Source organism: Oncorhynchus clarkii, chromosome 23 (assembly GCF_045791955.1).
Source record: "Oncorhynchus clarkii lewisi isolate Uvic-CL-2024 chromosome 23, UVic_Ocla_1.0, whole genome shotgun sequence".
Lineage (NCBI taxonomy): Eukaryota > Metazoa > Chordata > Actinopteri > Salmoniformes > Salmonidae > Oncorhynchus > Oncorhynchus clarkii.
Window position 1 is genome coordinate 5,544,045 of NC_092169.1, and position 21,623 is coordinate 5,565,667.

The window sequence follows — 21,623 nt, forward strand, 5'->3', positions numbered from 1 at the left end:
GCATCTCTGATCAGTCTTCTCCTTGTATGAGCTGAAAGTTTAGAGGGACGGCCAGGTCTTGGTAGATTTGCAGTGGTCTGATACTCCTTCCATTTCAATATTATCGCTTGCACAGTGCTCCTTGGGATGTTTAAAGCTTGGGAAATCTTTTTGTATCCAAATCCGGCTTTAAACTTCTTCACAACAGTATCTCGGACCTGCCTGGTGTGTTCCTTGTTCTTCATGATGCTCTCTGCGCTTTTAACGGACCTCTGAGACTATCACAGTGCAGGTGCATATATACGGAGACTTGATTACACACAGGTGGATTGTATTTATCATCATTAGTCATTTAGGTCAACATTGGATCATTCAGAGATCCTCACTGAACTTCTGGAGAGAGTTTGCTGCACTGAAAGTAAAGGGGCTGAATCATTTTGCACGCCCAATTTTTCGGTTTTTGATTTGTTAAAAAAGTTTGAAATATCCAATAAATGTCGTTCCACTTCATGATTGTGTCCCACTTGTTGTTGATTCTTCACCAAAAAATACAGTTTCATATCTTTATGTTTGAAGCCTGAAATGTGGCAAAAGGTCGCAAAGTTCAAGGGGGCCGAATACTTTCACAAGGCACTGTATATATATATATATATATATATTATATATATATATCTACATTACCAGTCAAAAGTTTGGGCACACCTACTCATTCCAGGGTTAAAAAAAATAAAAAATAAACTATTTTCTACATTGTAGAATAATAGTGAAGACATCAAAACTATGAAATAAAACCTATGAAATCATGTAGTAACCAGAAAAGTGTTAAACAAATCAAAATATGTTTTATATTTGAGATTCTTCAAAGTAGACACCCTTTGCCTTGATAACAGTTTTACACACTCTTGGCATTCTCTCAACCAGATTCATGAGGTAGTCACCTGGAATGCATTTCAATTAACAGGTGTGCCTTGTTAAAAGTTAATTTGTGGAATTTTGAGCCATTCAGTTGTGTTGTGACAAGGTAGGGGTGGTATACAGAAGAATGCCCTATTTGGTAAAAGTCCAAATCCATATTATGGCAAGAACAACTCAAATAAGCAAAGATAAACAACAGTACACCATTACTTTAAGACATAAAGGTCAGTTAATCCGGAAAATGTCAAGAACTTTGAAGTTTCTTCAAGTGCAGTCGCAAAAACCATCAAGCACTATGATGAAACTGGCTCTCATGAGGACCGCCACAGAAAAGGAAGACCCCGATTTACCTTTGCTGCAGAGGATAAGTTCATTAGAGTTACCAGCCTCAGAAATTGCAGCCCAAAGAAATGCTTCAGAGTTCAAGTATCAGACACATCTCAAAATCAACTGTTCAGAGGAGACTGCGTGAATCAGGCCTTCATGGTCGAATTGCTGCAAATAAATCACAACTATTTATTTTAAATGTTTTAATTTAACCTTTATTTAACTAGGCAAGTCAGTTAAGAACAAATTCTTATTTACAATGATGGCCTACCAGAAGGCAAAATGCCTACTAAAGGACACCAATAATAAGAAGAGACTTGCTTGGGCTAAGAAACACGAGCAATGTACATTAGGCCAGTGAATATCTGTCCTTTGGTCTGATGAGTTCAAATTCGTGATTTTTGGTTCCAACCGCCTTGTCTTTGTGAGATGCAGAGTAGGTGAACGGATGATCTCTGCACGTGTGGTTCCCACCATGAAGCATGGAGGAGGAGGTGTGATGGTGTCGGGGTGCTTTGCTGGTGACACTAGCGATACGCCATCCCATCTGGTTTGCGCTTAGTGGGAGTATCATTTGTTTTTCAGCAGGACAATTACGCAAAACACAACTCCAGGCAGTGTAAGGGCTATTTGACCAAGAAGGAGAGTGATGGAGTGCTGCATCAGAAGACCTGGCCTCCACAATCACACGAACCTCAACCCAATTGAGATGGTTTGGGATGAGTTGGACCGCAGATTGAAGGAAAATCAGCCAACAAGTGCTCAGCATATGTGGGATCTCCTTCAAGACTGTTGGAAAAGCAGTCCTCATGAAGCTGGTTGAGAGAATACCAAGAGTGTGCAAATCTATCATCAAGGCACAGGGTGGCTACTTTGAAGAATCTAAAATATAAATATATTTTCATTTGTTTAACACTTTTTTGGTTACAACATAATTCCTTATGTGTTATTTCATAGTTTAGATGTCTTCACAATTATTCTACAATGTAGAAAACAGTAAAAATAAAGAAAAATCCTTGAATGAGTAGGTGTGTCCAAACTTCTGACTGGTATTGTATATGTATATATATGTATCATCAAAGCTTATATTCTAGTGATTTCTCTCCCTCATATGCATATGCAGACACATTCCTTCTCCATAGAGACATTTGACTGACCCATTTAAGAGCTTTTTGTCAGGCTCAGCCCATCACAGCCCTCCCTGCGCCAGGAATGCCCATCGCCCCGGTAACCATGAGGTCATATCGGCGGAGGGAGCAGTCAACATCTGTTGTTAAATAGAAAAAGAGGGAATGTGTGAAGAATTTGTGCTGAAGACGATTTGGTTTGAATAGCATTCGTACACAATGACATGCATGTACAGTATGTGCACGCGTGTGCATGTGCGTGTGACGCTAGTCATCGGATTTCTGCACCACAGCAGCACAGACTGTCAATTTGTTGTAGCACACACTGAATCCTTGTGCTTTCTCTCTCACTTTCTGTCTTTCTTGGTCCCCAAATAGAAGGCATTTACTCTACGATAAAAATACCCGTGTACACACACGTTCCTGTAGTGTAAAGACGCAAATCTCGATTCATTTCTCACGTCTCGTACACCACCTCCATAGGTAGCACAGGAGACCCCCCCCCCCCCCCAAAAGACAAACATCTCTTCGAGCCATATCATGCCACAGTAAATATCTTAATAGCAGACAGTAATTGGATGAAACAGTTGAAATGTGTAGACATTGTCCTTATTATTTGACATGTTTTTATTGAGATTTGACCTGAAAATGCAGTACTAGCCTGTTGCATTCTTAAATGGCCGGCGTGGCTTTATAAGTAAACAGCTGGGAAACGCTACTGTCTTTTTATCTCTCTATTTCCCGTCTTTTTTTTAATCTCTGTCTCTGTTTGAAATTGTTATCAGCTAGTAAACAGGCATTTTTAGCACAAAGCGAAAGAGCTGTGGAGGCTGTGGAAAGGGAGGGGGGAAGGGAGGCGAGAGAGACAGAGAGAGAGAGAGAGAGAGAGAGTGTAGTCTCGCAGTTTGTTCTAAAGAAAATGATTAATCCCAGGCTTTGATTCTGCATTCATCTTGCGGCATGTCACAAGATGAGTGTGCTTGCACACACACACATACACACACACACACACACACACAGTAGGAAGCCCACTAACACACGGCACACCACTCCTCTACTAAACGCTGCTCTGCACGGTAGCTAATAGGAAACCCACTGGCCCCGCTGACAGGTGTATCCGTAACACCACGTCTGTCAGCAACAGTTTTCATCCTCATGTCAGATGACACTTCGTGCATATCTCTCGCCCCTCCATCCCTCCCTCCATCACCCCAGCCCTTCCACCCACCCGTTAACCGGTAACGGGCCACATTTCACCGGGTGTTTTTCCCCTGCTGCCGGGCCGTCTGGCTGTGCTATTGATCACCAGTGCTATCGTTAGGCTTGGGCGATTATATACCGTATACCGGGGTATTTTCAAATACTGTCGGTATAATTTTGGGTTGGGGGCAACCCGCCTTGCGGGTGCTGCGGGGGTGTGTGCTACGCAATTGCTTAAAGCTAACTATGAGTTAAGTATAACTATAAGAAATCTTAGCTGTGTCAAATCAATTATATCCAGCTCAGGGCTCCAGCTATGCATTTGGTTTGCTAACTTGCTAAGTGGCTAGATGTCAAGATCAAGCTTCTTGGTTACAGCAGAGACATTCAATCCCTTCCTGAATCAAGACCCCTGTTGCCTAACTTGTTTTGCGAGTCAAACAATAGCGCCCCCTGTGTGCACTTCCGGTAATACCGTATACCCTGGTATGGTACAGAAATGGTATGACTGTAAGAAAATCTGGATAGTGCCCAACCCAAGCTCTCTGTCAGTAAAAGGTGAGCAGAGAGAGGAATAATTTGAAGAGGCTCCAGTTGGGGGAGCAGGGAGACAGGAAGAGACAGACAAACAGCAGGCAGACAGACAGGCATCCGCTTTGGGGCTTCTTTCTCTCTCACGGATGAGTAAGGGCCCTGACTCTTTCTCTCTCCCTCTTTCTGTCTTTTCCCTTCACATACTGTACCTCTCTCTTCCTTTCCCAGCTCAGCCTCCCACTGTAGCATATTGTAACCCCCCAGACTCACACAGTTCCTATCTGTTGAAAAACAGAGGACCAAAGCTCTATGAACAAACAGTGATAAACATGCTTATCCTATATGATGGTAGCATCAGGTCCTGGTTGACGTGCCAACGGTATGTGCTGACCTAGCAAACACATGTTGTGTCAACATTGAGCCAATGTTGTGTGTGTGTGTGTGGGGGGGGGGGGGGGGGGTTCCTGATGTGTCGAGTATATGGTACAGCACACCAATGTGTGTATCGATGTGTAAAGTGCTAATGGTGTACTAATTGATGCATGCTGTGTTGATGTGTTGCTGTCTGTGCTCCTTGTCACTCAGTCTGCTGTTCACTAAGGTGAAGCTGGAGGAGGCTCTGTATGGGCCGGGCGTAGCACTCCAGACCTGCCAAGACATGCTGCAGCTATGGCAGAGCCGCTATGACTTCACACGTACCAGGTGTGTGTATGGGTGTGTGTGTCTGTGTCTATATGTCCGCCTGCCTGCCTGCCTGTCTCTCTGTTTATGTGGTTAATGAGTGTGTTACATGTGGGTGTCTGTCTCTTGTGTCTATAATGTGTTTGTGTTTCATGTGTGGGTGTGTGCATGCACGTGTGTGCTCGTGAGTGTGTTTGTCTACTGCACTGGGTGCGTGGCTATAATGGCTGCTGCTGAGTGGGAGCTGGGAAGGATTCTGCTGTGTATTGATTAGCTGCCATGTGGTGTTGCAGTGAGGGGGATGACAGCAGCAGTATCCACCCACCAGAGCCACTTCCACTCAACCGCAAACCCAGTGGCCTCCACCTCACCCTGCCAGACTTCCAGGACAGTGAGACTGGTTTGTACTGTCCACAGCCTCTTGGGTGTATTGATGTCCATGTAACCTTTGTTTAGACAGGTTTGTCTCATTGAGATAATACACAAATCTATTTAGCAAGAGCGACCAGTATTTGGATAGTGTATCTTTACAAAATATGATCTGCTGTTTGTAAACGAGAGGCTTTCGTGTATGTGTATTGATTCAGAATGAACTGTTCAAGGACCAGAGTCCGTATCCACAAAGCATCTCAGAAAAAGAACCTAAGAATTTTGTTAAAACCTGGGGCCATATCCACAAAGCTCTTTGAGTAGAAAATTGTAAGTGCTGAGAATAGAGACATTTTACTCCTACTCTTATGGGTAAAAATAAAAGCTATGCATGAAGCCTCTTTAGTCATAAGAGTCCACTATAGTTGACAGAATTTCTGGACACCACATGCAATGTCCTAACCAGTTAAGAGTTACCAGCAGGTATTTATTGATAATAGAGTCAGTGGTTCCTGTGCGTTTTGATATGATCAAACCATAAATAATCTACACCCATAGGCCTTATATCTTGCACTATTGAGAGTTATTTCACGAGGGCTATTTCACATGACATGCCTAAATACTTCTTACCACTAGGATAATAAATAAACTATCGATTATGTAATTACCAAACGTGATTTCAATGTATCCCTCTGGAGCCCATCATCACGTTGTTTTAAAAAAAAAGATGCCTGCATTGGGCATGACAATAAATTGGGCAATTGAAAGCATCTTGGGTTTATGTTAACTTTGATTGTGTTCGATGAAAATTATAGGCCTTTCAAACATTGTATACAACTTTGTATGCAACATCATTGTCAGGTGACTTGATTGATGACTACTGTGCCAATGCGATTTCGATATGTTGAACGGGGGTGTGACGAGTGTTTTGATATAACGGCAATGTTGTCAAAATTCCGCTTTCAACGACTTTCAGAATTGGTAAATAAAAAAATTTAAAAACGTTATGCATACCAACATATTAGCACAGAGTTTTGTACTGTCTTTGATAATATTAGGCAATAATTAAGGGTAGGCAAAGTGACTGCGTCACGCGAAAATGATATCAAAACGTTTTATCATTGCAACATTTGATGTAGGCTACAGTTACTGTGGTTGTATGAAGCGTACGATCGAAGTGACAGCTGGCGATAGGTTGTATTCCCCATCATTACAACAAAGGCAATGAACGTAATCGCCATCTTTCCTTTGCGGTACCTCAGACTGTCGTGGTTTTAAGGAAAGATAGCGACGACACACATTAGCGTTGACATTGTTGCAAATTATGGGGAATAACCAATCGCGACGAGGCATCTCCAACTGTGAACTAACTCTGTCACGCTTCAGACAACCACAGTGACTGTACATAAAATGTTGCAGTGGTAAAATATTTGATATAATTTTCGCCTGACACGATCACTTGACCTACTCTTAATTATTGCCTAATATGTTGGCATGCATAATTGTTTGTATTTTTTTTAACCAATTCTGATGGTTGTTTAAAAGCGTAATTTTGACAATATTACCGTTATATCAACACTCTCGTCACTCCCGTTTTAAAAATTCTAAATCGCTTTAGCGCAAAAGCCAAGCGCCAATAATAAGATAAAAATAAGTGACTTGCCGATAATGTTGACAACGTTGCATACAACGTTAGATCTTTCAATCATTCTCATCGAACACAGTCAAAGTTAACATAAGCCCTAGATGCCTGCAATTGCCCAACGTATAGGCATTGACGCCTACTGTGCCAAAGTGCCAAAGATAGAGCATTTTTAAACGGGAGTGACGAGTGTGTTGAACTAACAGTAATATCGTCAAATTACCCATTTAACAGCCATCAGAATTAGCCAAATCTATCCATCCATCCATCCATCCGGACACCAACATATTATTTATGAGTGTCAAAGTAATAGTTTCAGGCCAAAATTATATCAAACATTTTACCATTGAAATATGTGATGTACAGTCACATTCACGGTTGTTTTTTGAAACATGCAATTGAGTTCACAGCTGGCGATGTCTCATTGCGATTGGTTATTCCCCATCATTTGCAACAACGTTAATGACGGTAATTACTATGTTTCCTTTGCAGTACCTCAAACAGTCATGATAACCAGCTGAGATACAGTTTTATGAGTTGATTTTACTCCTGGCTCAGAGATTGTGGAGGCAGTGTCTTAACATCATCCTCAAATCTACTCTGAGCAGGGAGTAGTTTTTGCCTTAAAACAGGTTTTAACAGGTTCCCTGAGATATTTTTTTGAGGTCGTGTCTAGACTTGACAGTTCATGCAGCTTTCGATTTCTGATCATTAGAGTTCTGTTGATAGATTTCCGTCCTACATTTAAATGTGTCTACCATGTCCACAGTGTGCCCGGATTCCCTTTTCCCGCAATATATTCAAATGCCGGTATGCATTCTACAAATGGTGGAATAGGCAAAAAAATATTCTGATAATCCTCATCAACAACCTTAATCGTCTCCGTGTAGGAGATTCGATTGACCGCTCTAACTTTTGCCACTTCAATCTCCTTCGCCCTTAAAAGGCACTCCAGGAAGTTGGGATCATGATCCCAGCACAATTGCAACACCGTCGTCCTTCTCCACACTGTTCTTCAATATACTCTGTCTGTCTACACACACTTGAAACGTAGCCAGATCCTTTACAATTGTTACACTGCAATGGCTTGCGGATGAAAGCTCTTACAGCGTATCTTACATAACTAAGCTTCACATGCGTAGGTATTTGCTCTTTATAAGAAAACAACAGGACCGACAGACTTTCTTATTTTTCTCCATTCACCCAGCGGGTCAGACACCAGGCCCCATCCACACCAGGAATTCTCTTTAGGTATTCAACCTGAACGTGTGCCGTCACCCCTGAGATGACTCCATTGACGGGTGCTCTACTCCGAAGTTCAAAACACAAAACTTCTGCTGTTCGGATTCTTTTGATGCTCCTGGTCACTCTGACAGACTCCACTTTTCCCAGCGCATACTTCACCATTTTCGACACCTCAAACGGGTTTCCCACTTTTGCATTCTTACTAAAAAACAAACACATCCCAACTACAAGCGATTCATTATCGTTCATACACGTGTCCTCCACTCCAATTTTAGACAATTTCCTTTTTGTTCCAGCTTTCGCTACTACTGTTGTCCATTCAAAACATTCGTTTTCACCAACTTTGCTAGATGCGCTGCTTGATTCAAACTCAGCATCCACTTCAGCCATCTTTCCTTTGTCCTCACTCTTCAGACTCTAACTCGACTTTTTATTTTGTGTCTTCCTCTGCTTTTTTTCTTCCTTTGTAAATATCAGCTAGCTAGCTAGCGTTTATGAGGCCGGCAAACACGCTAGGAACATAGTTCTTCCAACGTTATAATGAAACGGTTCCTCGGTCCCAAGACACACGTTTTCTGGAGACTTGTGGGAGGCGTGCTGATGACGTTGACCACTGTATGCGCTTTCAGTAGCCTGATTGAGTCCAGACTGAGGAGAAATCCGCACACAATGCATCCCCGACCACCTCCTGAAGTTGTCAGACAGATCTGAACACAATCAGAACATAAAGTACCTTTTCAAATGCGATCTTCATATTCTGATAGCAGAAGTCGCATGTAAGTGTCAAGTGTAGACTGAGATGCTTTGTGGATAGGGGCCTAGGCTCTGTGTGTATGTGTACTGACTAAGTATCAACTGTTCCTAGATCAAGCTCTGTGTGTGTGATAGTGTATAGTGCTGTATGTGTGCTGACTATGAACTGTCCCTGGGTCAGGTTCTCAGAGCGGTCCGTCTATTGCTCTATCCCGCCTGGAGCATGCCATGTCAGAGGTGTCAGCCATCAGCTCCGCCCACAAACAGGGCCCCACCTACATATGGACCACCCTGGAGCGCATCTGGCTGCAAGCAGGTACAGGAGGGAGGGAGTGTACATAACTATCTAGTGTACACTGGAGTCAGCTAGGACAAGCTTCTTACCCACTGAAATTAGCTACAGGAGGGAGTGTAGACTCTACCACCGGAGTGTACACTACTGCTGCCAGCTATAGGAAGCGAGCGAGAGTGCACTCCACTGGAGCTAGAGGGCAGGGGTGTGCATCCTACCCTATAATTGTGAACTGAGCAGAGAGAAAGGCCATCACTGTACCGATGGATGAGTTAGGGTCAAGTTCCCTGTGTTGGATTTTAAGCAAAGGTAGTTTTCGTCATCTGGCATTTGTCTTCTATTTGACCCTTGAGAGTAATTTCACTGAAAAACCCACTGAACTTTACATCACATGTACAGTAGATACACATATACTGTACCTCAGTCAGTCGTTAGAGGCATCTGTTATATCTCCCTCCCAGCACAGACCGAGCCAGTGTAGTGAATGTACCTGTGTGTGACCCAGGGTGTGTTCCCCTCTCCCAGACAGGCAGGCCCAGGCAGGATGTGTGGCTGGGCAGTCATGCCCATGTCTCTCCCCTCCCTCTCCAGTCACATTCCTCTGTCATGTGGATCATCAATTCCTGCCTCAAATCTCATATCTTGATCGGCCCAACAGGCAGGCAGCACGAACACACACAGCACTTCTCCTCAGGGCAGGACACAACCACCCAGCATGACCTGGCTCCGCACACGCACACACACACACGCGCGCGCATAGGCACCGAAACACACACACACACAGCCACTATGCATGATCTCACACACACTCACATGTAGGCACAGAGGAGGTGGATTCGTTAATATTATTCATGTTCTTCATTATGGTGTCAAGCCCAGGTGAGGAATATGAACAATTGTTTATAGAAAATGGGATCCGGAATAGTGATTTTCTATTTTCTGAGTAGCGTTATTTGAGGGCATAATAGCGTGCGCAAATAGCTCCCATCTGTGCCCACTTTGAAAAACAGATAAACAAACATTCACACACTTTACTTGGCTACCGCATAAAGGCATATACGGTGTTGGCGCACACACGCACGCATGCACGTACCACGCACGCACACACACAGGCTAAGTGAATGTGTTTTAGGCAAGCCTCCCCTCAAGAGTTTCTAATGGTTAAGCTGTCATCACTCTGGTGTCCACTCTCCCCCAGAGACAGCTCTATCCCAATGTCCTGCCCTCCATTGGTCAGTGGTGGCCTGAGGGAGGGGCCTGTGGACGGCCCACTATCTAGCCTGTAATTGGCCAGTGTTGTGCTTGCGGGCGTGTCTGTGCTGAGGGCAGCCTGGGGTTTGTCTTGAGCCACAGCAGCAGCATGCAATGCCCTTATTTAGGCATGAGCCTCATTACTTCCCAGGCACTGCATTCGGTCTTGTTTGTGTGTCTGTCAGGGTAAATATGCGTCTGTATCTCTGTGCCTATGACTGAATCTTCTTTCAGTCCATTATGTGGGTATGTGTCCAATGTCATGTTGGTACAGTATGTGTCCTTTCCTCTGTTGCGACATATTCCCCAAGTCAACCTTGTGAATGAGAATGAGTCCTGAAACAACATACCTGGTAAAACAAAGAGAAATGAAACAAGAATCATTCATGTCGAACGACGGTGGCCGTGCAGTTGGTGATGTGACGTGTTAGCCTGGCTTTATCAGCACATACTGTTGTCAGCTGTCTCAACCGATGATTGAGCCCTCTCCCCCGTCTCTCTCTCTCTCTCTCTCTCGCCTCCCGCCATCTCTCTCCCATAGGAGAGTTGTTCATGGCAGAGGGGCGTGTGAAGGAGGCCCAGTTCTGTGTGCAGGAGGCAGCTGTGCTCTTCCCCAACTCCCACTCCGTGCTGCTGCTAAGGGGCCGGCTGGCCGAGCTCAAAGGGAACCAGGACGAGGCCAAGGGTTTGTACGATGAAGCCCTGGCCATCCACCCCAACGGACACCGCATACTGCTGCACCTGGTGAGAGAGAGAGACACACACATACAGTACGTGTAACACAGTTTTGGTGAGACGCACACATGCACACACACAGTCCTGGTAAGAGTCACCACACACAAAGACCTGGGGCACATCAACAGGCCTATTACCCTCAGTAATAACAGATAACCATCTTGAAAATATTTCCTGTGAGCCACAGCACTCTGTAAGAAATGGTCCAATCATAAAGAGTCCCAGATCTACCTCTCCCCCCAGATCTCCCTCTCCCCCCAGATCTCCCTCTCCCCCCTCATCTCCTGGATCCAACTCTCCCATTACCCTACATGCTGTCTCCATAGTGACCATACATTGGTTGTGTAGCCGTAAATGCTTCTCTGGCTTAAACAGTGGCCGCAGTGTGACCACATAAGGCCAGTACCTTTCTCTCGCTCGTGTGCTTGTGTGTGTGTGGGGGGGGGGGGGGGGGGGGGTGAGAGAGGGTGTATGTGTGGGGTGAGAGAGGGTGCTCTTGGCTTCCATATTTGGCCAGTGGGAGTACCAATCCCTGGGGTGAGGAGCTGAAACACAGCCAGCTGGCACTGGCCCACTGTCTCCTATGACAGATCTGTGTCTGTATCACTGTGAGTGCGTGTCACTGTGTGTGTGTCCAAGTGTGCGCCTGCATGTGTTTTTCTGTGCGTATGTGTAAGCAGAACAGCATGTTATGTGGAGTATGGCCAATCCTGCTTGCTCCAATCCAAGTATTACAATTCAGAACCAATAATGCAGTTTCTCCTCTGAGAGACAGTATCTCCAGTTAGGATGGGACCTTTTTAAATGTGTGTGGGTGCGGTAGGTTCCCCACAATGCCCATTCAATTCAACTCTCTGCCTGTACTAGTTTGCTGTTTAAAGGATTTTGGTGATCATCCTAACCTCCTATCCCTTAACCGTGGTGGCCATTTTGACATGGTCCTGTTCTCGTTTTATGAGCTTTGTTTACAAGCAAGCTAATAATAACTTGGTTTAACGAGCTACGGTAATTAGAAATGCAGCTAGCTCAACACCGTTAGCGGATGTTCTCCAGACTTGCTCGCCCTTCCGCTCGCTGCCTAGCAACAGCTCATTCCCTCCATCTTTCTGGGCGTTACCCCAAAATATCCTCCCCCAACTCCCCAATAAAACAGTGTTATACCGTGATGATGTTGTCTATATTCAACATAACCAGCGGTTACACCAAGGGAGAGGCTTATCCAGACAATGCTATTATTACATTCACTTGGCCTATGCAGTAGTATTAGATTCACTCGGCCTATACAGTAGTATTAGACTCACTCGACCTACACAGTAGTATTTGATTCACTCGGCCTATACAGTATTATTAGATTTACTCGGCCTATACAGTAGTATTAGATTCACTCAGCCTACACAGTAGTATTTGATTCACTCAGCCTACACAGTAGTATTTGATTCACTCGGCCTATACAGTATTATTATATTCAATCAGCCTATACAGTAGTATTAGATTCACTAGGCCTATACAGTAGTATTATATTCACTCAGCCTATACAGTAGTATTTGATTCACTCGGCCTATACAGTATTATTAGACTCACTCGACCTATACAGTAGTATTAGATTCACTAGGTCTTTATACTGTTTGTCAGTCCTATACTCTGTTCTCACACTACCAGCCACAGGAACATGAGGTGTGTGTGTTGGTGTGGGTGTGTGACTGATGTGTAAAGTATTTGTCTGTGTGTGTGGGTGTGTAAAGTGTATGTGACTGACTGATGTGTAAAGTATGTACAGTTGAACTCGGAAGTTTACATGCACCTTAGCCAAATACATTTAAACACAGTTTTTCACAATTCCTGACATTTAATCCAAGTAAAAATGTCCTGTCTTAGGTCAGTTAGGATCACCACTTTATTTTAAGAATATGAAATGTCAGAATAATTTAATTAAGAGAGAATGATTTATTTCAGCTTTTATTTCTTTCATCACATTCCCAGTGGGTCAGAAGTTTACATACACTCAATTAGTATTTGGTAGCATTGCCTTTAAATTGTTTAATTTGGGTCAAACGTTTTGGGTAGCCTTCCACAAGCTTCCCACAATAAGTTGGGTGAATTTTGGCCCAGTCCTCCTGACAGAGCTGGTGTAACTGAGTCAGGTTTGTAGGCCTCCTTGCTCGTACATGCTTTTTCAGTTCAGCCCACAAGTTTTTACAGGATTGAGGTCAGGGCTTTGTGATGGCCACTCCAATACCTTGACTTTGTTGTCCTTAAGCCATTCTGCCAACTTTGGAAGTATGCTTGGGGTCATTGTCCATTTGGAAGACCCGTTTGCGACTAAGCTTTAACTTCATGACTGATGTCTTGAGATGTTACTTCAATACATCCACATAATTTTCCTTCCTCATCAAGCCATCTATTTTGTGAAGTGCACCAGTCCCTCCTGCAGCAAAGCACCCCCACAACATGATGCTTCCAACCCCGTGCTTCATGGTTGGGATGTTGTTCTTCGACTTGCAAGCCTATAGATACGTTTGTACCTGTTTCCTCTATCATCTTCACAAGGTCCTTTGCTGTTGTTTTGGGATTGATTTGCACTTTTCACACCAAAGTATGTTCATCTCTAGGAGACGCGTCTCCTTCCTGAGCGGTATGACGGCTGCGTGGTCCCATGGTGTTTATACTTGCGTACTATTGTTTGTACAGATGAACGTGGTACCTTCAGGCATTTGGAAATTGCTCCCAATGATGAACCAGACTTGTGGAGGTCTACACTTTTTTTTCTGAGGTCTTGGCTGATTTCTTTTGATTGTCCCATGATGTCAAGCAAAGAGGCACTGGGTTTGAAGGTAGGCCTTGAAATACATCCACAGGTACACCTCCAATTGACTCAAATGATGTCAATTAGCCTATCAGAAGCTTCTAAAGCCATGACATCATTTTCTGGAATTTTCCAATCTGTTTAAAGGCACAGTCAACTTAGTGTGAATTGTGATACAGTGAAATAATCTGTCTGTAAACAATTGTTGGAAAAATCACTTGTGTCATGCACAAAGTAGATGTCCTAACCGACAAGCCAAAACTATAACAAGAAATTTGTGGAGTGGTTGAAAAACTAGTTTTAATGACTCCAACCTAAGTGTATGTAAACTTCCGACTTCAACTGGGTGATACTTTATGAAAGCCAGTGTAGGTAGTGTGACTCATCCCCAGGGCCAGTTGGTTGGGTGTATTTTAGGATGAATAGTGATGCTTGGGTTGGGAAGCCAGTGGAGCTGATCTTCCCTGCCCTGCCTTCTTCCTGACTCTGCTGTTTAAATGATTCTCACCACAGCTCTCAATGTCCTCCACATCCCAGCACCTCTGCATCCTCTCTCCTCTGTTTTGCTTGCTGCTTCGCTCTGTCAGTTAGCTACACATAGGCCTCTTCTCACTGAACCAGATATATTCCTCTCTGTCTCTTTCTCCTTTCTTCTACTCACACAGACACACATATATATTCACAGACGGATGCAGACACACACACAGACGCATACAGATATACGGTCAAGGGCAATCACTTCATCTCATAGAATGAATTGCGTTTCAGTGATCCAATTCCCCCCCCCCACCCACTCTCTCTTTCTCTCGGTCTCTCTTCTCTCTGGATGGGGGTGGCTGGCAGCTCATTTGATAATGCAAATACATTATTTATAACGCTTCGCTCCTTCTCGGGCGCTTTATGGGATTGCCTAGCAACCAGGGAAATATATTCTATTGAGCAATACCTCTGATAACCAGCTAGAGAGAAAGATAGGAGGGGAGCTGGCTTGTGCCTGTTCGCCATTGTGCATGTGTTCACCTCTTTTTCTTCGTCTCTTTTTCCCTCTCTCTCTGCATTCTCCCTCCCTCTCGTTCTCTTTCTTTGTTTTGTGTTTTTCTTTCTTTCATTCTTTCGCTTTCTCCCACCCCTCCCCCATCTTTCTCTCATTAGCTGAATGGGCGTGTACTTTAGTGATTGGATTAGCTGGTTCAGCTTGTGTAGTGTTGACATAAGGTGTCTCAAATCAGTTGGCTCCCCTGGGTGTATGAGTCAGGTCAGGTCACGAGCAGGTTAGTCCTTTTCCGGAGCGCCCTGAATCTGGCAAGACTAGGGTCAAGCGGGCAAGCGGAGAGACAGGGAGGGGAGATAAAGAGCGGTGATAGAGACAGGGCTACCAGAGGGCTACGAGGGATAACTAAGGCTCCCAGCAATAGGGCTTTTTGGGGATAGGACATTGCAAGGCCAGGGCCCAAGTAATCGTAGCTCACTCTCAGCCCAGCTCCGCCAGCTCAACCAGGCAGGCAGGGATTACATCGCCACCACATCTCTGATAGGATTAGTGGGTTCAGGTGTGGGGCGCCACGCTGGGTCACGGCCCGGGCCACCAGGGTATCAAGGGGATGAGCCTCAGATACATACTACTGGCACAGAGCCCTCTCTGCCTGTCTTTTACTCTCTCGCTCTGTCTGGTTGTCCTTCAATTTCTCTACTGCTGTCTCTCGCTCTCTTCCTCTCTCCGTCTTTCTCGATCTTTCTCTGTTTCGCTCTCTCTCTACTGCTCTCTCCCCTCCTCTCTCTAAACACATGGTTTGTTTTCCTCTGCCTTGTTTACGGCGCAGCATAGGGTGTTTATTTCCTTGAACCATTGACCTAAGAGGATTAGACTTGGCAGCATCATGTAAACCCCGAGGAGAGGAAATACAGTGGTGAAGCCTCACTGTGTGTGTGTGCGCCAGAAACTTCAAAGAATGGAAGAATTTAAACTTCAGAACCGACTCTTGGGTGGTTATTTCCCATAAGTCCCAGTGTGTAAATCCTGGTGACAGTAGGGCAGTGGAATGGCAACGAATAGATCAAAGACCCGCTGGCAGTGTTAGATGATGAGGACGCGAGTGCCTTAACAATGGCAATACACCCACCGTGTGATACTGTATCTTCCACTTTGTCTCTGCACCCCACCTAAGATCTCCTTCCGTCTTTTCTTCAGTTCTGGTCAGTAGCATAGAGAGTATACAGTAACAACTGTAGGAAAAGGAGTGAGAGAGTCTGGAGTTGCAGCAGAGAGGAACTCAGAGACTGAGAGACAGAGGGAGCAGAGCATCCTCATTGGGAGGTTGCGTCAGAGCCCCTAGACAGCTCTCTGAGTTTCAGCCCAATTAATCTGGGGCTTGTGAGCAGAGCCTGCATAACAAGACTCGCCAGTTTGACCTCAGGCAAGCCCTGCACTGGAGGCTGTGTGTGTGTTCATGCCTTTGGTCGGTTTGCGTGATACCCTGTTACGCTGCTGGACTCAGGAGACACACAGAGAGAAGTTTTAAAGAGACATGTCACGCTGGGCTGACCACTACTGCCCTCTCACACAGCCACAAGCACACACACCGACACAAAGTAACACATAGGGAGCAGTCATCCTCATCACACAAACATCCCATCCTTTCTGGAAATGCCTCTGGCTGCAATCACCTGACACGCCTGTGCAAAGGAAGAGTTGGGACAAACAGGAGCTTTAACTAGCAACATCTCATCCTCTTAGGCAGCTGGACATGGCTTCCCCTCCCCTGTTTTTCTGTGTGTCCCATTAAGACCCAAATGTGCCCTTAGTGCCCCTCTGACACGCTATGTCTAGTGTCAGAGGGTTCTCATGAGCTGTGTTCAAATACTCATACTACCCACACTAACCATACTATTTGTGACGTGAATTGAGTATATAGTATGCTTATTGGTCATAGTATGGATGTAGTTAGTATGCCAAAAGTTCCCGGATGTCTTACTAAATTCGCCAAAATATGAAGTATACACGCAGAGGACACTATTTCCGTACTTTAGGGCCCATAATGCAATTCTTCGGGAAATGGGCGTGGCTTCACATCGTTTTCAAATTTGATTCATTGCTTTAAAACCTGTTGCGACGACCAAACCCGGATCCGGGATTCTATTTATAGACCTAAGCTCATTACCATAACGCAACGTTAACTATTCATGAAAATCGCAAATGAAATGAAATAAATATGCTAGCTCTCAAGCTTAGCCTTTTGTTAACAACACTGTCATCTCAGATTTTCAAAATATGCTTTTCAACCATAGGAAAACAATCATTTGTGTAACAGTAGCTAGCTAGCGTAGCATTTAGCGTTAGCATTAGCGTTAGCATTAGCGTTAGCATTTAGCAGGCAACTATCACAAAAACAAGTAAAGCCTTCAAATAAAATAACTTACCTTTGAAGAACTTCTGATGTTTTCAATGAGGAGCCTCTCAGTTAGATGGCAGATGCTCCGTTTTTCCAAAAAGATTATTTGTGTATTAGAAATAGCTCCGTTTTGTACATCACATTTGGCTACCAAAAAAAAAAAAAAAAAAAAAAAAAAACGAAAATTCAGCCCTCAAAACGCGAACTTTTTTCCAAATTAACTCCATAATATCGACTGAAACATGGCAAACGTGGTTTAGAATCAATCCTCAAGGTGTTTTTCCACATATCTCTTCAATGATATATCCTTCGTGGAAGCCTGGTTTCTCCTTGCTCTCAAATGGAAAAATAATTGCACCTGGCTTTACGCTCCAATTTCGACGCAAGGACACCAGGCGGACACTTGGAAAATGTAGTCTCTTATGGTCAATCTTCCAATGATATGCCTACAAATACGTCACAATGCTGCTAACACTTTGGGGGAACGACAGAAAGTGTAGGCTCATTCCTTGCGCAATCACAGCCATATAAGGAGACAATGGAAAACAGAGCTTCAGAAATTCTGCTCATTTCCTGGTTGATGCATCATCTTGGTTTTGCCTGTAGAATGAGTTCTGGGGCACTTACAGACAATATCTTTGCAGATTCTGAAACTTCAGAGTGTTTTCTTTCAAAAACTGTCAAGAATATGCATAGTCGAGCATCTTTTCGTGACAAAATATCGCGCTTAAAACGGGAACGTTTTTTATCCAAAAATGAAATAGCGCCCCTAGAGATCAAAGAGGTTAACTAATTATGACAAATGTTAACAAAATTTTGAGCAATGTAATAAAGTAATTAATTGAGAAGTATGTTGCCTTACACGTTATGTTGGCTGACAATTTGTTAGCTACGATGTCCTTACGAACCACATAGCATATCATTACAGCCGTATGTACGGCTGTAGCTACCTAACGTTGGCTACTTATACAGCAAACGTGCCAGTATATTAACTATAGGCTAGCTAACTAACTACCCAATGTTTATTGACTTGGTTATTCCCGTCCTTCTTAGCTAAATGGTATAGCCATGTGCATTCTCAATGACATTCGGTTGCATTCGTAAATTCGCTCTGGCTATCTACTCCGATTTCAGAGCACTCTCGTCTGAGTGTACCAGAGCGCAGAATAATTAACTTACGAGCGCTCCATATAGGTTGAATATGGCCGGTGTCAGTTAACTTCGGCAAAAAAGCGTAATTAAAACAGTTTGTGTGGATAAGATGAAAACTGCCTAACCAGCTCTGCTTGGGCGAGTAAAATGGTCAGTGGTCACTCTCATTTGCAAGCTAGCCAACGTTAGCTTAAGTGCTTGACTGCCGTTGTAAAGTCAGAACGCTTAAATCAAACCTACTCCTCGGCCAGAGCGCTTTGAGAGCGAAACGCTCTGAATTTACAAACTGAAAATCTGACAACACTCTGAATTTACCAGCGCACTCTGGCACTCCAGGTTGAATTTAAGAACACACCCGAAGTCCTGAAATGTCTAACTAGTAATTTGTTACGCTAACTAGCTAGCAAGAGGTTGCATAGCAACAGCATCAACTTCCGGTTGACCGGCGAAGTGCTAGTAAATCAAATCAAATCAAATTTTATTTGTCACATACACATTGTTAGTAGATTTTAAAGCGAGTGTAGCGAAATGCTTGTGCTTCTTGTTCCGACAATGCATTAATAACCAACAAGTAAACTAACTAACAATTCCAAAACTTCTGTCTTATACACAGTGTAAGGGGATAAAGAATATGTACATAAAGATATATGGATGAGTGATGGTACAGAGCAGCATAGGCAAGATACAGTAGATGGTATCGAGTACAGTATATACATATGAGATGAGTATGTAAACAAAGTGGCATAGTTAAAGTGGCTAGTGATACATGTATTACATAAGGATGCAGTAGATGATATAGAGTACAGTATATACGTATACATATGAGATGAATAATGTAGGGTATGTAAACATTATATTAGGTAGCATTGTTTAAAGTGGCTAGTGATATATTTTACATCATTTCCCATCAATTCCCATTATTAAAGTGGCTGGAGTTGAGTCAGTGTGTTGGCAGCAGCCACTCAATGTTAGTGATGGCTGTTTAACAGTCTGATGGCCTTGAGATAGAAGCTGTTTTTCAGTCTCTCGGTCCCAGCTTTGATGCACCTGTACTGACCTCGCCTTCTGGATGATAGCGGGGTGAACAGGCAGTGGCTCGGGTGGTTGTTGTCCTTGATGATCTTTATGGCCTTCCTGTGACATCGGGTGGTGTAGGTGTCCTGGAGGGCAGGTAGTTTGCCCCCAGTGATGCGTTGTGCAGACCTCACTACCCTCTGGAGAGCCTTACGGTTGTGGGCGGAGCAGTTGCCGTACCAGGCGGTGATACAGCCCGCCAGGATGCTCTCGATTGTGCATCTGTAGAAGTTTGTGAGTGCTTTTGGTGACAAGCCGAATTTCTTCAGCCTCCTGAGGTTGAACGCTCAACTAAAAGGATACTGTTCCATTTACAGTACTAAAATGACCTAATAGTATTGTAATGAAACAGGCAGGGAGCAGGTCTCGAACCCTCGACGCTCTAGCCCGAAAGTCCGGCGCGCTATCGACTGTGCCGCAAAAGCATGCTCTTCCGGGAAGGTCGATTTCCGGCTTATAAACCCAGGGTCGTTACAGTATGTAGTATATACTCATTAAGTATGTCGTATGTTAGTATGGTATTCAAACACATCTATGGTTTAGATATAGCCAAAGCTATATCCAAAGTTACAGATGTAGGATCTTAATTTAAAACAGTTTGCTACAGCAGGAAAATAATCCTGCAGCAACAGGAAATGTGAATTATTATTATTATGTGGATTATAATTAATGGACATTTTTAGTAGGGGTTGATACATTTTTCATAAGATCAAATCAAGTCTGACATTTTTAAAGTGGAAATTAAACATTTTAGAAACTTTTTTAAATCTTGACTACACCATAAGTTTGCATTTCCTGCAACAAAAGAGTGATCAAAATAAGATCTTACATCTGTAAATATCTGTCTCTCTCTGTAATCTCTCAATTACTTATGTAACAGTATAACTTTAGACCGTCCCCTCGCCCGAACCAGGGACCCTTTGCACACATCAACAACAGTCACCCACGAAGCATTGTTATCCATCGCTCCACAAAAGCCGCGGCCCTTGCAGAGCAAAGGGAACCACTACTTCAAGGTCTCAGAGCAAGTGACGTCACCGATTGAAAAGCTATTTAGCGCGCACCACCGCTAACTAGCTAGCCGTTTCACATCCGTGACACTTATCCCCCATTCAAACTCACCTTTCATCACTTCCCCTCCTCCTGTTTCCTGCCTTCCTCAGGGCCAGTTGTTGGTGCGGTGTGGGCGTGTGGGTCTGGGGGAGAAGGTGCTGCGGGATGCGGTGCAGGCCCAGAGCACGTCCCACGAGGCGTGGAGCGGCCTGGGGGAGGCCCTGCAGTCACAGGGCAGCAGCCAGGCTCCAGACTGCTTCCTCACAGCCCTGGAGCTGGAGTCCTCCTGTCCCATCAGGCCCTTCACCATCATACCCCGCGAGTTGTGAGGAGCAGACAGAGGGTACTACTGTATTACACACTCACATACATATATATATATATATACACACACACACACACGCGTATGATCATTTACACGTGCAAATTGGTGCAATATATCTTCTCTTGCCCTTTTTCACTATTTTTGCTCTCTATCTCCTCCCTTCCCCCTCTCCCTTTTATCTACTCTCTTCATCTTTATCTATGTCTATGCACTCATAATAATCGCTCACATGCACTCATGGGCAAGTCAAGTGTATGGTGACACTGTTATACAGACCGTATACACCCACTACACTGTTATACAGACCGTAATCATCCACTACACTGTTATACAGACCGTATACATCCACTACACTGTTATACAGACCATATACATCCACTCTCAGGGATCATTCCTATAGTATCATTCCATTTTATTCTCATTGACTGAGAGCCTTCAGCATGTGTATGTAACTGACATAATCCATTATGTTCAAATCACTGGTTGTTTGTATTGTATATTTTTGTATTATTAATATTATGATTCATTGTCTGTGTGTGTGTGTGTTGTTTTAAATGCATTTGTCCATCTTTGTCCTCATAAACAATGACTTAAATCACTGTGGGATTGTGCATCTTCATTTGTCTTGTCACTTGTGACTAATCTTCATCACTTCCCAGTGCCTAACCACATTAATATGGGCAGTGGGACTCGAACTGCTATCTTATGTAATACTGCCAGCGCAGTTACTGCCATGAAACTCACAACCCCCTCTCTTTCTCTGCTCTCTCACTACCT

The 21,623-nt window shown here is 44.0% G+C and overlaps 1 protein-coding gene across 2 annotated transcripts in view; it reads left to right on the forward strand.

Annotated features, from left to right (window-relative positions):
- Positions 1-21,317, forward strand: part of LOC139381795 (tetratricopeptide repeat protein 7A-like) — a 44,533-nt gene extending 23,216 nt beyond the window's left edge. For both annotated transcript variants that reach the window (XM_071125560.1, XM_071125561.1), the window contains exons 17-21: positions 4,668-4,784; positions 5,057-5,163; positions 8,954-9,088; positions 10,857-11,059; positions 20,632-21,317. In XM_071125560.1, the coding sequence (XP_070981661.1) occupies positions 4,668-4,784; positions 5,057-5,163; positions 8,954-9,088; positions 10,857-11,059; positions 20,632-20,850 (781 nt within the window). In that variant the 3' untranslated portion in view covers positions 20,851-21,317. The remainder of the gene's footprint in view (positions 1-4,667; positions 4,785-5,056; positions 5,164-8,953; positions 9,089-10,856; positions 11,060-20,631) is intronic.
- The last annotated feature ends 306 nt before the right edge of the window (positions 21,318-21,623 follow it).